Consider the following 14,835-nt stretch of genomic DNA (forward strand, 5'->3'; position numbering starts at 1 on the left):
TAGTGTGACTTACTTAATGTGACATACTTTGTTTGACATACTTAGTGGTACATTATGTGGATAACTTCTCTTTGTGACAAATTTAATTTGACATGCTTCATTGCTGCATATTTTATGTGACATAACGAATGTGACATGTGGCTTTTTTCATGTGACGTGTTAGACTGTCAAATACTTAATGTGACACACTAAATGTGACATGTTTTATTGTTTCCCATATAATATGACATGTTAGGCTGTGTGACACATTTACTAAATGTGACACATCTACCAAGTTTCAAATACACACTACGCCATACAAACTTAATGAGCAACAGCCGACTTGAACATTTAAATGTTTCACAACTTTGTGTATTACATACGGGGCTGTTATGTTTCATAACGAAAAATCGCTAGTAGAACCAAGGTTAGAGTTGGCACTACTTGAAACTATGGCTAGATTTGCCACTACCTAACACCCAAGGGTACAGCTGTCACTACATAAAACCATGGCTAGAGTTGCCAATACCTAAACATGGCTAGAGTTGCCACTAACAAAACCCATGGCTAAAGTTGCCACTACCTAAACTAATGCCTAGAGTTGCCACTAACAAAACCCATGGTTAGAGTTGCCAATGGTGACCATGATTGGTTTTGCAATGAGCTGCCACAGTGTAAAGAAATTAGAACTAACTTACAATAAGTAGGCCTACACAATTTATTTTTCTAGAGTGGATGTGTAAGTTTGTCTAACTGGCGTTTCTAACTATACTTGCATCAAGTATGAATACGATAATCACAACAATGTAAGGACAGTTGTACACAGGGGTGTGAAAGCAGGGAAATATATGTAACTGTGTGTAATCATGGGAAGGTATGCTGGTCGATGTAAGTAGGGGATGCAATCAAGTCAACGCATCATTCTTTGCGTGTCATTCATTAAGCGCCAGGGGAGTTAATTATATAGCGGGACCACTTCAACAGACGTACCCCACGCCCACTCAACTCAAGCGTGACTAAAGTAACGTAAAAAACTTGGAATCTTTTGGTACACTTTATTTATCTCACACCATTCTACACATCTAAAGAATTTTTTTAACAAACCTGTAATTTAGTTTTTAAAAATTCTTTTAATAATACAAGTATCAAATAGTTATAGTACACACATTTTTTTTAGTTCAGAGCAGTTCTCAAAATGTTGTCGTTTATCATACAATTATTATCATAAAAAAATACAATAATTATCATAATAATATGGTGCGATATTTCAAGTTAAAAATGTATTGGTAAATATTACTTAACATTGAATACATTATTAGTAGATGTCACTATCAATAACATTCTCTGAATTAGCGCTTATTTAATGAACTGTCTATGATCCATTTAAAAAAAAAAAAAAAACTTTTTTTTTGAATTAAAAATAAATCTTATTTTTACATTTTTGTCAATTATTTTTACATAAAATCCAAAGCAGCATTATCAATTACCTTTATACTACGTCTTTTTTTAATACGGCCAACTTCTGGCGAAAACAGAATCAAATAGTCAGCGCAATTTATTTAAACAGAAACTAGAGACAGTTTCAACAAGAAATGTTTCTCTGTAAGCCTTTACTATTTTTCCCCCGTTTCTTAACCTGAAGTAAAAACATCTCTTGTAAGCGAGATTCTAATGCTTGACTCCAATGTGGATCAAAAAATATAAAATTATATTTAAGTACTTTTAAACTGAATTTTTACTTTCTTCAAATTTTTAAGGACGGATTCGTATTTCGTAAACGATTTGCTATGTACAACATTTAAAAAAGAAAAGAAGCTCAAATCTATTTTTTTTAAATTAAGCTTTAAGTAGATAGTAATAAAGATGTAGGCCATTGTGTTCGAGTTATTTACAGCTAGACGATTTTCAAAGTGATAAAAAAATGTAAACTCAGCTTCCGTTAGTTGGCTAAATCAGAAGGTACAGATTGGCTAATCGGACGCCACTGAAACCAATCCAGCTCCCGTTAAACGAAACGGCTAACCAGAGATAGAGGTAGGGTAAAGACAACAGCTAGACTGACGCTGGTGCTTCTGACTCCCTGACTACACAGACGCTGCTTGACTCCGGGCAGATAATCCCACCAAAAATGGACGGCGTCTTCCGCAAAGTGGGTCGTCTGCTCGGGGGTCGTCTTCAGCTCCAGAATGTTCTTGTTGGTGCTTGTGTACTGATCCCATTGGGGGAGGTTAAGGCTGTTGGTTGAAGGATTCGGGCTCCTGGTCGGTGGAATGGAAAGAATGGAATAGAATGGAATAGAATGGAATAGAATGGAATAGAAAGGAATAGAAAGGAATAGAAAGGAATAGAAAGGAATAGAAAGGAATAGAATGGAATAGAATGGAATAGAATGGAATAGAATGGAATAGAAAGGAATAGAAAGGAATAGAATGGAATAGAATGGAATAGAATGGAATAGAATGGAATAGAATGGAATAGAATGGAATAGAATGGAATAGAAAGGAATAGAAAGGAATAGAATGGAATAGAATGGAATAGAATGGAATAGAATGGAATAGAATGGAATAGGATAGGATAGGATAGGATCGGATCGGATAGGATAGGATAGGATAGGATAGGATCGGATAGGATAGGATAGGATAGGATAGGATGGGATAGAAGGGGATAGAAGGGGATAGAAGGTGATAGAAGGTGATAGAATGGACTAGAATGGAATAGAATGGAATAGAATGGAATAGAATGGAATAGAATGGAATAGAATGGAATAGAATGGAATAGAATGGAATAGAATGGAATAGAAAGGAATAGAATGGAATAGAATGGAATAGAATGGAATAGAATGGAATAGAATAGAATAGAAAGCAACAGAACAGAACAGAACGGAACAGAACGGAACAGAACGGAACAGAACAGAACGGAACGGAACAGAACGGAACAGAACGGAACAGAACGGAACAGAACGGAACAGAACGGAACAGAACGGAACAGAACGAAACAGAACGGAACAGAACGGAACAGAACAGAACAGAACAGAACAGAACAGAACAGAACAGAACAGAACAGAACAGAACAGAACAGAACAGAACAGAACAGAAGAACAAACCCTGTTTTGATGAAGCTTGTCCAATACGTCATTAAAGCTTTAGAGAGCTGAACATCTTCTGGCTCCGACTGGTTGATGCCCCCAAACACATATGGTATGTCGGCGTCGTGGTGAGTTCCCTCGAACCAGCTGAACACATACGTCTGGTACAGCAGACTTGTTTTTGGTGTCTTGAACCTGTAGACATACCTGTGGCCGCCCGGGCTCAACGTGAGCGCCTCTTGGGTCGCGATGTGCGTGTTTAAAGTTGAGATCATCGGCAGCACAAAGCACATGTCGGTGATAATCGTAATCGCTTCTCTGCTTCTTTTAACGTCGTCGTTTATATTAGCCCAGTCCAGGTATCGATCCACGGCAGCTTCGATTACATACTTATATGTGTCGATATCTTCGTCGTATCGAGAAGCCAGGAGTTGGAAGATCATGGTTTTGATGTAATCGAGTGTGATGTAGGTACTGTTGGTTGGGGCTTGAGTGAGGATTCGCCAGATTTGGTACATGACCTCCCCATCTTCTGATACGATACCAGTGAGGATGTCTTTCTTGGCGAACCTGGAGAGGACGGCCATCTTGCTGGGGTCGTAACTTCCGCTTAAAACAGAGCTCGGGTGTAGGGGGATGAGGGGGGCTTCAAGCGTTGGGAGAAACGGTAGCCCAAACGACATCTCGCTGGGTGGGAGCAAGCCGACAAAGTCGGTCTGGTTGAGATTCAGGAGACACGTCTTCAGTTCTTGTTTGCTGGGTTGTGGGCTACATCCCAGTGCCTTCGCCGCGGTCAAGGTCGACTTGTAGCCAACAGTGCTGGTCACTTTGTTAAACGAAGCGTCTCCGCTCATTGCCAGGACTCTGTGAAACAGCTGCTCGTCTTCCTGAAACAGACTGTGCACCAATATGTTCATACTTCCTGCTGAGTTCCCACCCACCGTGATTTTACTCACATCCCCGCCAAATTTCTCAATATTGTCCTTGACCCACTTTAACGCGAAAACTTGATCCCAGAGACCAGCGTTGCCGGGTATGACGTCATCTTCTGTGGTTGCGAACCCCAGAAGACCTAACCGGTAGTTGAAGGTCACGACGATGACCTCGCCCAACCCAGCCAAGACCGAGCCGTCATAGCAGTTGCCGTTTCCCTCTAGCCACGCCCCTCCGTACACATACACAAACACGGCGTGGCTGGCACCGTCAGGCAAACTCTTGGCACTCGACATGGCATCAGCCAAAACTTTATGCGAGTCTATCGCGGTGTCGTTGACGTCACTGGCAGTCCATCCGGGCAGTGGCACATACACATTCAAATACAAACAATCCTCGTCGATAGGTTGGTGGATTAAGCAAGCATCCAATGGTTTGGGTGGCTGCATGCACACACTTTTAAACTCCCTCGCGTCGTACTGCTCACCTACAACAGGCGCTTGAGGTTTGGCGAACCGGAGATTTCCGGTTGGAGGTTTGGCGAAAGGGATGCCACGAAACTTAGCCAGGGTGTACTCGGTGTTGTCGAACTCCATTGTGTAGCCGACGCCGACGTATTTGGTGCCGGCGTCAGTGGTTTTAATAAGGGCGTCAGGCTGGACTTGGTGTTGTAGGGAGAACACGAGAACCAGCGTGAGCACTAGACGAGACTTCATGGCTTGTGTAGGGAGTGGGGCGTTTTGATCTCACTGGTATAGACGTGGTACGGTCGTGTTAGAGTTGTGGTACAAGGGCGGTACAGTGGTGGTACAAGGGCGGTACAGTGGTGGTACAGTGGTGGTACAGTGGCGGTACAGTGACGGTACAGTGGTGGTAGACAGCAGCAAGTCAAGCACTATCATCTAAGGATGCAAGTTGGTTGGTTGGTCGGTTTATTGAAAAAAAAATGCAAGTGCCAATAAGAAACACAAAATATACTTGAATAACCTGCGGTAATTAGTTTAAACATTTATAGAAACAAATTAAAATGTTATTATTTTACTGACAACAACTTTTTAACCCTGACCCTAATATTTTGCTCATATTATATATATTTAAAAGAGAATATTTTTTTTCGAAACATCGTTTTAATTAATTTCAATCAATATTTAATCCTATAATAAAAAGTACTTTCTCATTATTGTTGCAATCAGATTAATCCGGTTAAATTTCCACTGATTTCCTTTAGTTAAAGAGATTTTTTCCAATATGTTTTTATTCTTTAGTGACTTACATTATATTTATAAAACTAAAAGATCGAATTACCTGTACTGACTGACCAAGTCAAATTTCTCCAACCACTTCAGTCAAAAAGTCAATTTACATTCCTCTATGACGTCCTTTCTTATGAAACTCCAACACAGCGAGATGTGGATGTTGTTCAATGTAAGACGCTCCACGACAAAACTCTTAACTTTGTGTTTATGTAAGGGCAGTCAACTACAACACCGACACCGAGTTATGCCGTCAGTCTGAAGCTCTACCGCTCAGACACGGCGATACACTTAGTCCTAATTGGTCTTAGGGTTTTAAATAGGGTTCATAAACTTCATTTGTATTGGTTGATTGGCATACACGTGATTTTGTCCTAATTGGTGTTTGACATTTTGATTGTTGTATTGTCGTATTACATTAGACAAAAGGCGTGATTTATATTGCGGCAATTGTTGACAGTGGTCCTTGAGTTGTCAGCAATCACAAGCATGTCTTATCTGCGATTACTGACAGTAGTCCTTGGGTTGTCATTGTCAGCAATCATCTAAGTGTCTTATTTTATTTTCCATCATGTTTGTATTACACTTTTTTACTTTCTCGTATATACGTAGTATAGAGAAAGTATTGTAATCGTGCAAAAAAAAAAATCGAGATTTTTACAAATCTCGACGTTTTACACCTCACTGATACGGAAAAACATAATTTTGCAATCTTGTCCGTATGTCTGTGTGTGTGTGTGTCTGTGTGTCTGTGTGTCCGTGTGTAAACACGATAACTTGAGTACCGTTACTGCTAGGTTGATGAAATTTCATATATAAGTATTTTATCAAAATCGTAGATCCGTATCAACTTTTGAGCGATTTCCGATAACCGGAAGTGGTACTTTTTCTACTTTGAATTTTTCAAAAGCCTATAACTTGAGTACTATTTCAGATAGATGAATGAAATTTCACATGTAAGTAAGAGATCTAATTCTCTACCTTCTGTTAAATTTTGAGTAATTTCCGTTGACCGGAAGTAGTAATTTACGCTACTTCCGATTTCTCAAAAAACTAATGTAAATTTTAAAAGTACTAATAATATTGCGCACTATTATGCGCTTTTTTATTTCGCGTTCACTTGGTGTGCAATTAATTTGTCTACGAGATTTTATTCTATTTTTAAAACTTTAAGTATTTAAAATGGATTAAAAATCATGTCTATAGCCCGAGTTCCCATCCCCTGTTATTTTATATAAAAATATTCGAGAAAGTTTAGGGGAGATCACTCCCGGTTTATTACTTTATTGTATACAAAATATAGTGCAAGTATAGTAATCGTGTAAAAAATCAAAATTCAGATTGTAACAAATCTCGACGTTTTACACCTCCCTGAGTCGTAAAAACATAATTATTCAATTTAGTTCATATGTCTGTGAGTGTCTGCGTATGTATGTCTATGAATATGATAACTTAAGTACCGTTACAGCTAAGTTAATGAAATTTCATAAACAAGTATTATATCAAATTTGTAGTTTTGTATCAACTTTTCAGTGATTTCCGATAACCGAAAGTGGAGCTTATTCTACTTTTGGCTTTTCAAAAGCCTATAACTTGAGTACTATTTCAGATAGATAAACGAAATTTCAAGAATAAGTAAAGGATTTAATTTACTGCTTTCGGTCAAATTTGGAGTATTTTCCGTTGACCGGAAGTAGTACTTTACGCTATTTCCGATTTCTCACAAAAAAAACATATGAATTTATAAAGTACTAATATTCGGCACTACTATACACCTATTGTTTGCTATTCATTTGGTGCGCAGTTCTATTTTCTACGAGATTCTATTTTATTTTAAAAGTTTAAGTAATTAAAAATGGATTGAAAATCTTGTCCATAACCCGAGTTGCCACCCCCCCCCCCTTCGAGAGAGTTTGGAGGAGATAACTCCCGCTTTATTTCGTATTTGCCTAGGCTATACATAGTCCGTTCTGTTTACTATAACAAGTAGAACTACGCCCTTCTACCATTATTCTATCAGTCCACTCGTTCAATACCGTTACGTGTTCTTACCCTCCAATTGTTTGTCTCCCTTGAATGCTGATTTTGTTTTTTATTTCAATGGAAAAAAAAATATTAACACTGTGTAAGGAAACAGGGCCCTAAATATTAGTTGAACGCATAATTTAGATCTTGAAACATCAAGTCTTAAATATCAGAGTTAGACGGGTTTTACCATACAAGCCGAACTTGTTTTGTAAGTTGTATAACAAAGCCACATTATATTTCATCATCTAGCTGGAAATGTTGAAACCTGCTACACAAAAGGCCTTTCGTAAGTTGGCGCCCTTTCTCGTTAAGATCAGGTTGAAGATAAAATTTGTGTTGCGTTTTAAATAACAAAATAATATTTAAAATGTTTCATGTGTAGAGCTGAGCTACACACACACACACACACACACATATATATATATATATATATATATATATATATATATATATATATATATATATATATATACACATATATATATATATATATATATATATATATATATATATATGTGTGTGTGTGTGTGTATGTATAGGCCTATAAATCAATATATTAGGCCTACGAGACAAAGGCACTGAAAAACTTCTCTTAACCTTCAAGTTTTGAAGTTTCACACTTGTCTTATTCCACACAACCACTAAAAAATAAAGTTCAAGAACTCAAAGCGTTATTGACAGGATTTCACTATCACACCTGACGTCTATTTAATTACACACAACTAAACGAACCGTGAAAGCTATGGCTAGTTTGAATTTACAGAGCTTGGCACTGTCGTGGTGTACTGAATTATGATTCGAGCTGTCAAGGCATCCCCGCTAGCTCGTATAATAACACGACTCGTATAACATGACTCGTATTACATGACAATGTTATCTCTCGTTGTTTAGTCAATGCGGGGCAATGCTAAAATTATAAAAACTAATGGACAGGGAAGGAAAAGAGCATACTATTTTTAGCTTTTATTTATAAGGTAGAAAAAACTACTTCGACATTAGTATAATCTAAATTTTAAAAAAATTAATCCACGCAAGTTTGTGCTTAAAGTTTGAATTACCTTACAAGACAGCTCGACCAGAAGGTGTGGGTGAGTACAGAGGATGTGTCAACATACGTGAGTGCTATGCTGGACCCCACACCCCCCTCACCCCACAGTAATCTAAGCAGTTTTACACCGGGAACGAAAACACTTTTGTCGTATCAAATAGCAAACTGCTAGACACATTATCCCAAAACAAATATACAAGCACACACACACACACATACACACACATATATATATATAGTTTTAAATACGCAGATAACATTTCTCAGTTGCAAAAAAAAAATCACTGTCCCGACATAAAGATCTAAGTTTTCCCGACAACTAGCTGACAGCAAAAAAAAAATCAATTTCCCGACATAAAGATCTAAGTTTTCCCGACAACTAGCAGACAGCAAAAAAAAAAAAAAAAATCAATGTCCCGACATAAAGATCTAAGTTTTCCCGACAACTAGCAGACAGCAAAAAAAAAAATCAATGTCCCGACATAAAGATCTAAGTTTTTCCGACAACTAGCAGACAGCAAAAGTAAAACATCCACGGGGTACATGATACACTAGACAGTTTCACATCAGTAAACAAAACACATTGATTAGATCACACATCAACCATCCCCTGTCTCCCTTCCCTAACACAGAAACATCCACCGGGTACATGATACACTAGACAGTTCCACATCAGTAAACAAAACACATTGATTAGATCACAAATCAACCATCCCCTGTCTCCCTTCCCTAACACAGAAACATCCACCGGGTACATGATACACTAGACAGTTTCACATCAGTAAACAAAACACATTGATTAGATCACACATCAACCATCCCCTGTCTCCCTTCCCTAACACAGAAACATCCACCGGGCTTGAGATACACCACACAATCTCACACAAGTAGCCAGACCACACTAATGGCAGCTAGAACCAACGTCTGGAAGCTTCTCCTGCCGCCTGCACGGTTCCGGCTGCAGTCTTTGACGGTTTCAGCACCGACCTTGAACCTACTGTCCAGTTGACTTTTTAAATTAGGGATCAGTTCATTCCAAAAATGGCGGCTGTCCTCCCCAAGTCCCATCTTCAGCTCTGCAGTTGATGAGATGTCCATGTAGCAAGGGTTGTTGACACTGTACTCGTCCCATTTCGTCAGACTGTTCACACTTCCATTGTTTGGGTTGCTAGAGAAGATTAATGGTTTGATGTTCACTACAAACTACTAATTATTATTAATTTATTATGTATTTATTACTTTTGAAAAAGAGATACAATTAAAACGTTACTGTAGGTTTGATAGTGTCGATAAATACAATGAAATTAGAATAAAATTCAAGAATAAATAAATGTGCTACATAAAAATATTTAATTTTTAAAATGGTTTTCGGTAATTTCTTTTTATAAAGGGCGTCCTTGCCATGTCTAATTTTCGTATAGTTTAATAGAGAGTTTCTTTCAGACATCCGTCGGGCCAAGTCTAATTTTCGTATAGTTTAATAGAGAGTTTCTTTCAGACATCCGTCGGGCCAAGTCTAATTTTCGTATAGTTTAATAGAGAGTTTCTTTCAGACATCCTTCGGGCCAAGTCTAATTTTCGTATAGTTTAATAGAGAGTTTCTTTCAGACATCCTTCGGGCCAAGTCTAATTTTCGTATAGTTTAATAGAGAGTTTCTTTCAGACATCCTTCGGGCCAAGTCTAATTTTCGTATAGTTTAATAGAGAGTTTCTTTCAGACATCCTTCGGGCCAAGTCTAATTTTCGTATAGTTTAATAGAGAGTTTCTTTCAGACATCCTTCGGGCCAAGTCTAATTTTCGTATAGTTTAATAGAGAGTTTCTTTCAGACATCCTTCGGGCCAAGTCTAATTTTCGTATAGTTTAATAGAGCGTTTCTTTCAGACATCCTTCGGGCCAAGTTCACCACCACACCCAGACCAAAAAAAAAATTAACATTTTTAATAAAAATACATATTTTAACTAGTGTCCTCCCCAGCCAGTAACTCAATGTTCCCCACCCCCACCCCCCTCACCCCCACCCCACCCCACCCACCCCTAGGAAAAAGGTCTGAACGAGACTCAGATTTAGTAAAAAGTGAGAGTTTGCGGGTGTTGTAGAATTGTTTTACTAAGTTCTAGAAAACTCTTTTAATTATTCTAATTATTCTAATGTTTTAAATTCAACGACTGCTCAAACTAAAAACAAATTACATTTAATCTCGCACAGACTTACCCCGTTTTGATGAAATTGGTCCAGTAGGTCATGATGACCTTCGAGATGGCGACATCCACCTGGTCTGTGACGTCACCGAAGACGTAGACGATATCGCTGTCGTGCTCCGAACCTTCGAACCACTTGTAGATGTACTGCTGGTAGAGGGCGCTGGTCCTCGGCCACTTGAGTCTGTACAGGTATCTTTTCCCACGTGACGTCACGTTACTCGCGCGCTGCTCGTGAGCACGGATGGCATCGACGGTCGGGAGTTTAAAAAATAAATCCGTCAACAGCGCAACAACTTGGTTGCTTCGTTCAGCATCGTCCTTAACTGTTGCCCAGTCTAGGTATCGATCTATAGCAGTATCGATAATGTACTTGTAATCGTTGATGTTTTCGTTGTATTTTGATGCAAAGAAATCGAAAATCATTTGAGTGAGTATTTCCATAGAGATGAACGGGTTCGCGGTTTTGTTGATGTGGTTGACGAAGCTCCAGATTTGGTAGCTCGATTCCCCGTCTTCCGAGACGATTCCGATGAGTAAATCTTTCTGTCCGAATTTGTTTAAGGCCTGTTGTTTTGTTTGGTCCATGCCGACATCCCCAGTGATAAGCTCACAGGGGTGTGTGGGGATGAGAGGCGCCTCAACGACAGTCGCAATCGGAAGTCCAAACGGAACTTGAATTTCCGGAATGGCGTACGCAAGGCTTTGAGCTGTTTGGTTCATCAGGCAGGATTTGATGTCTTGCTTGGAGCCCCGGGTGTCGCAGCCTAACTTCTGGGCCCCGGAGAGGGTGGTGCCGTACCCCGTCGTGCTGATGTACTTCATGGGACAGACGGACCCGCTCATGGGGATCATCCTCTGAAACAGCTGCCCGTAATCCGGCAGTAGCCCAAACGTTAAAGAACTTATGCTGCCCGCGGATGTTCCGCCTACGGTCACACAACCGGAGTCACCGCCGAATATCCCGATATTATCTTTAACCCATTGTAAAGCCAGGATTTGATCCCATAGACCGGCATTTCCGGGTATGACGTCATCCTCCGTGGCCGCAAACCCCAAAAGACCAACTCTGTAGTTAAACGTCACGACGATGACGTCACCGAGACCGGCTAAGACTGAGCCGTCGTAACAGTTGCCGTTGCCCTCAATCCAAGCCCCGCCGAAGATGTACACAAACACGGCTTTTTTCTCAGCCGGCAGGAGCAAGGCGGAGCCGGTTAAACCGGTTGTCAGAGAACCGTTAATAGCCGTGATATCGCCGGCCACATCAGTGGGCGCTAGTTTAGACAGCGGGACGTACACATTGACGTACAGACAATCCTCGCTCATCGTCTGCCTGCTCACACACGGGCTCGACGGCTTGCTCATCTGCACGCAGATGCTCTTAAACCTCCGCGCGTCGTACATCGTGTCCGTCACTACTGCCGGCTCCGGCTTCTGGAACCGGCGCTCTCCGATTGGCGGCTTGGCGAATGGAATCCCAAGAAACCTGGCAATGACGTAATCAGTTTGGTCGAAACGTACCGTGTCGGCCTGGCCGATGTAGGTAGTTGGGCCGGTGACGTTAGTTTTGACCAGTTTGACGGCCTGACTAATGTTTGCTAATACAAGACAGAGCCCGAAAATGTGCAGTCTATAGCCCCCCATCTTGCTTGTAAAATCTCAACGTTATCTCCTGTGCCTGGTTTACTGTATTCTAAATTAAATTCCGATTCTGCTTTGACGTGACGATATGAAGGCTATTCATCAAAGCTGAAGGAGCAGTTTTTTGCAGAAATAGAATACAAGTTAACTTATGCACAATTATGGCTTTAATTAGAAAATGTGTTTTAAATAATTTATTAAAGAAATTATTTTTTTTTTCTAAATTATTATGTATTTATTGGATTGCTTTATACAAACAGAGAATGTCAGTAAATAATTGCCTTTCAATACTTTTTTTACTTTCTCGTATATACGAAGTATAGAGAAAGTCTTGTAATCGTGCAAAAAAAAAAAAATCGAGATTTTTACAAATCTCGACGTTTCACACCTCACTGATACGGAAAAACATAATTTTGCAATCTTGTCCGTATGTCTGTGTGTCTGTCTGTGTGTCTGTGTGTCTGTGTGTCTGTCTGTCCGTGTGTAAACACGATAACTTGAGAACCGTTACAGCTAGGTTGATGAAATTTCATATATAAGTATTTTATCAAAATCGTAGATCCGTATCAACTTTTGAGCGATTTCCGATAACCGGAAGTGGTACTTTTCCTACTTTGAATTTTTCAAAAGCCTATAACTTGAGTACTATTTCAGATATATAAATGAAATTTCATATGTAAGTAAAAGATCTAATTCTATACCTTCTATCAAATTTTGAGTCATTTCCGTTGACTGGAAGTAGTACTTTACGCTACTTCCGATTTCTCAAAAAACTAATGTAAATTTTAAAAGTAATAATAATATTGCGCACCATTATGCGCTTTTTTATTTGGCGTTCACTTGGTGTGCAATTAATTTGTCTACGAGATTTTATTCTATTTTTAAAACTTTAAGTATATAAAATGGATTAAAAATCATGTCTATAGCCCGAGTTCCCATCCCCTGTTATTTTATATAAGAATATTCGAGAAAGTTTAGGGGAGATCACTCCCGGTTTATTACTATTAAAGAAATTAAAGGCGAACTAGCCTGAAATTGGAAAAAGACATGACGTACTAAGTTCTACAATTATATTTCTTACCTTTAAACATTAAGCAAAATTAATTTCAACACGGTGAATGCACAAATTATAACCCCTTGAAACTATTGTATAAATATAGTGTAATCAGCTGTCAGGTTTTACCTGCAATATATTGGGTACTACGTCACACCTGCAGCAAGACATGGCTTATATAGGTGGATATCATCAGGGGCGGAGTCTGCAACCTTTGTTGAGGGGAGGTATCAAACTCCCAGAGTTATGTCCCTGTGATGTTGCCATATTATTATAAATGGTAGCAAATGTTCACATTATGTTAACCATTATAAGTATCTTTTAAATATGGTTGATATAATGTATAGACAACGGTAGCTATTTTTATTCATTAAGTATGGTAGTCATTGATTATGATAACCTATTGGTAAGGTAACCATATAATTGTCTTTAAGTTTGAAAGCTCTTATGTACGTGACCGCCCAACGAATGACGCTACACTAATATCCCGAATTCTAGAACCCTCCCAAGATTATCAGAAAGCCACGCTCCTACAGATACTGAAACACTAGTAGCTTCCCCTCCCCATCTTTCCGCTTGACTGCGTGTTCAACAGACCGGAGCTTTGAACAAGAGTTTGTTTGTTCCATGCCGGGTACACTCCAGCCTGATGTATAATCTCATGTACGTCAGATGACATGTGTCATTGCTGTGTTCTGTCATCTACATCAGATGACATGTGTCATTGCTGTATCTGTCATGTACGTCAGATGATATGTGTCATTGCTGTATCTGCCATGTATTTCTGATGACATGTGTCATTGCTTTATTCTGTCATGTACATCAGATGACATGTGTCATTGCTGTATTCTGTCATGTACGTCAGATGACATGTGTCATATCTAGACATCTGACGGTGTTTTTGTTGCATAATGTCATGTGATCACGGCATCATACTCTTTAGGTTAGGTTACCATTCAAACAGCCTTAGCTTAGCGCGTAAGTTAGACTACGGCAGCATAGGAACAACATTCATATTCACACAGCTCGTGTTTTGATTCCTGTCTTTGTGAATACATGCGTTTCTTCTTTTTGTTACGTATTATTAATTTTTTATTATTTAAATATGTAGTTAAACGACTTAAAATACGTAATTCACAACAAAAAAGTTGGTTGTATGAACTAAACGGAAATGCCACGTTGTGTAGGCCCTACGCACAAGATACGCAAACAATATTATACAACATTTTTATTACTGTATTGTAAATTGTATATTTTTTATGAATCCCCCCTCATTCCCTCCCACAAATCCCGATACAAATTGTGGAAAGCCACATCATGTTGCTGAAGTTACTTGTTGCATCTTGATTTGAGGAAGTCGCAACCCATTGTGTGCTCAATAAGGTGTGTAAGCAACTGGTACCCATCTGTTCTTCCAACCATTGTAAATATTTGACAAAATGGCGGACTAAGTCAAGCGTTGAACTATTCTGCATCACAGTACATCACATAACACACCACGATAAAACACCACCACCTCTCCCCTGTTTGTATAACAAAATAAAAACACGATACAACTTAGTGCTAGATATTTGCAACTCTGTGTCTAATAGGTGTAAGGAAAAATTAAC

General features: G+C 39.1%; 2 protein-coding genes across 2 annotated transcripts; both read right to left on the bottom strand.

Moving 5' to 3' along the window:
* Positions 1–1,393: 1,393 nt before the first annotated feature.
* On the bottom strand, positions 1,394–5,449 carry LOC131947769 (acetylcholinesterase-like). The gene is made up of 3 exons (XM_059309065.1): positions 5,303–5,449; positions 3,083–4,899; positions 1,394–2,237 (listed from the first exon to the last, which is right to left on the bottom strand). Exons 2-3 carry the CDS (start codon positions 4,711–4,713, stop codon positions 1,985–1,987), a joined length of 1,884 nt encoding a protein of 627 aa, XP_059165048.1. The 5' UTR covers positions 4,714–4,899; positions 5,303–5,449; the 3' UTR covers positions 1,394–1,984.
* Positions 5,450–7,966: 2,517 nt separating this feature from the next.
* On the bottom strand, positions 7,967–13,367 carry LOC131947809 (neuroligin-3-like). Its single transcript, XM_059309142.1, has 3 exons — positions 13,253–13,367; positions 10,541–12,279; positions 7,967–9,494 (listed from the first exon to the last, which is right to left on the bottom strand). Exons 2-3 carry the CDS (start codon positions 12,172–12,174, stop codon positions 9,206–9,208), a joined length of 1,923 nt encoding a protein of 640 aa, XP_059165125.1. The 5' UTR covers positions 12,175–12,279; positions 13,253–13,367; the 3' UTR covers positions 7,967–9,205.
* Between the last annotated feature and the right edge of the window lie 1,468 nt (positions 13,368–14,835).

The sequence above is a fragment of the Physella acuta genome, unplaced genomic scaffold (assembly GCF_028476545.2).
Source record: "Physella acuta isolate Inbredline_101_S28 unplaced genomic scaffold, ASM2847654v3 ptg000607l, whole genome shotgun sequence".
Lineage (NCBI taxonomy): Eukaryota > Metazoa > Mollusca > Gastropoda > Physidae > Physella > Physella acuta.

Coding starts and splice junctions, on each gene's coding strand:
- LOC131947769 (XM_059309065.1), bottom strand. CDS start 4,713: ATGAAGTCTCGTCTAGTGCTCACGCTGGTTCTCGTGTTCTCCCTACAA. Junction 2,238..3,082: donor ACAAGCTTCATCAAAACAGG/GTTTGTTCTTCT, acceptor TCCACCGACCAG/GAGCCCGAATCCTTCAACCA.
- LOC131947809 (XM_059309142.1), bottom strand. CDS start 12,174: ATGGGGGGCTATAGACTGCACATTTTCGGGCTCTGTCTTGTATTAGCA. Junction 9,495..10,540: donor ACCAATTTCATCAAAACGGG/GTAAGTCTGTGC, acceptor AATCTTCTCTAG/CAACCCAAACAATGGAAGTG.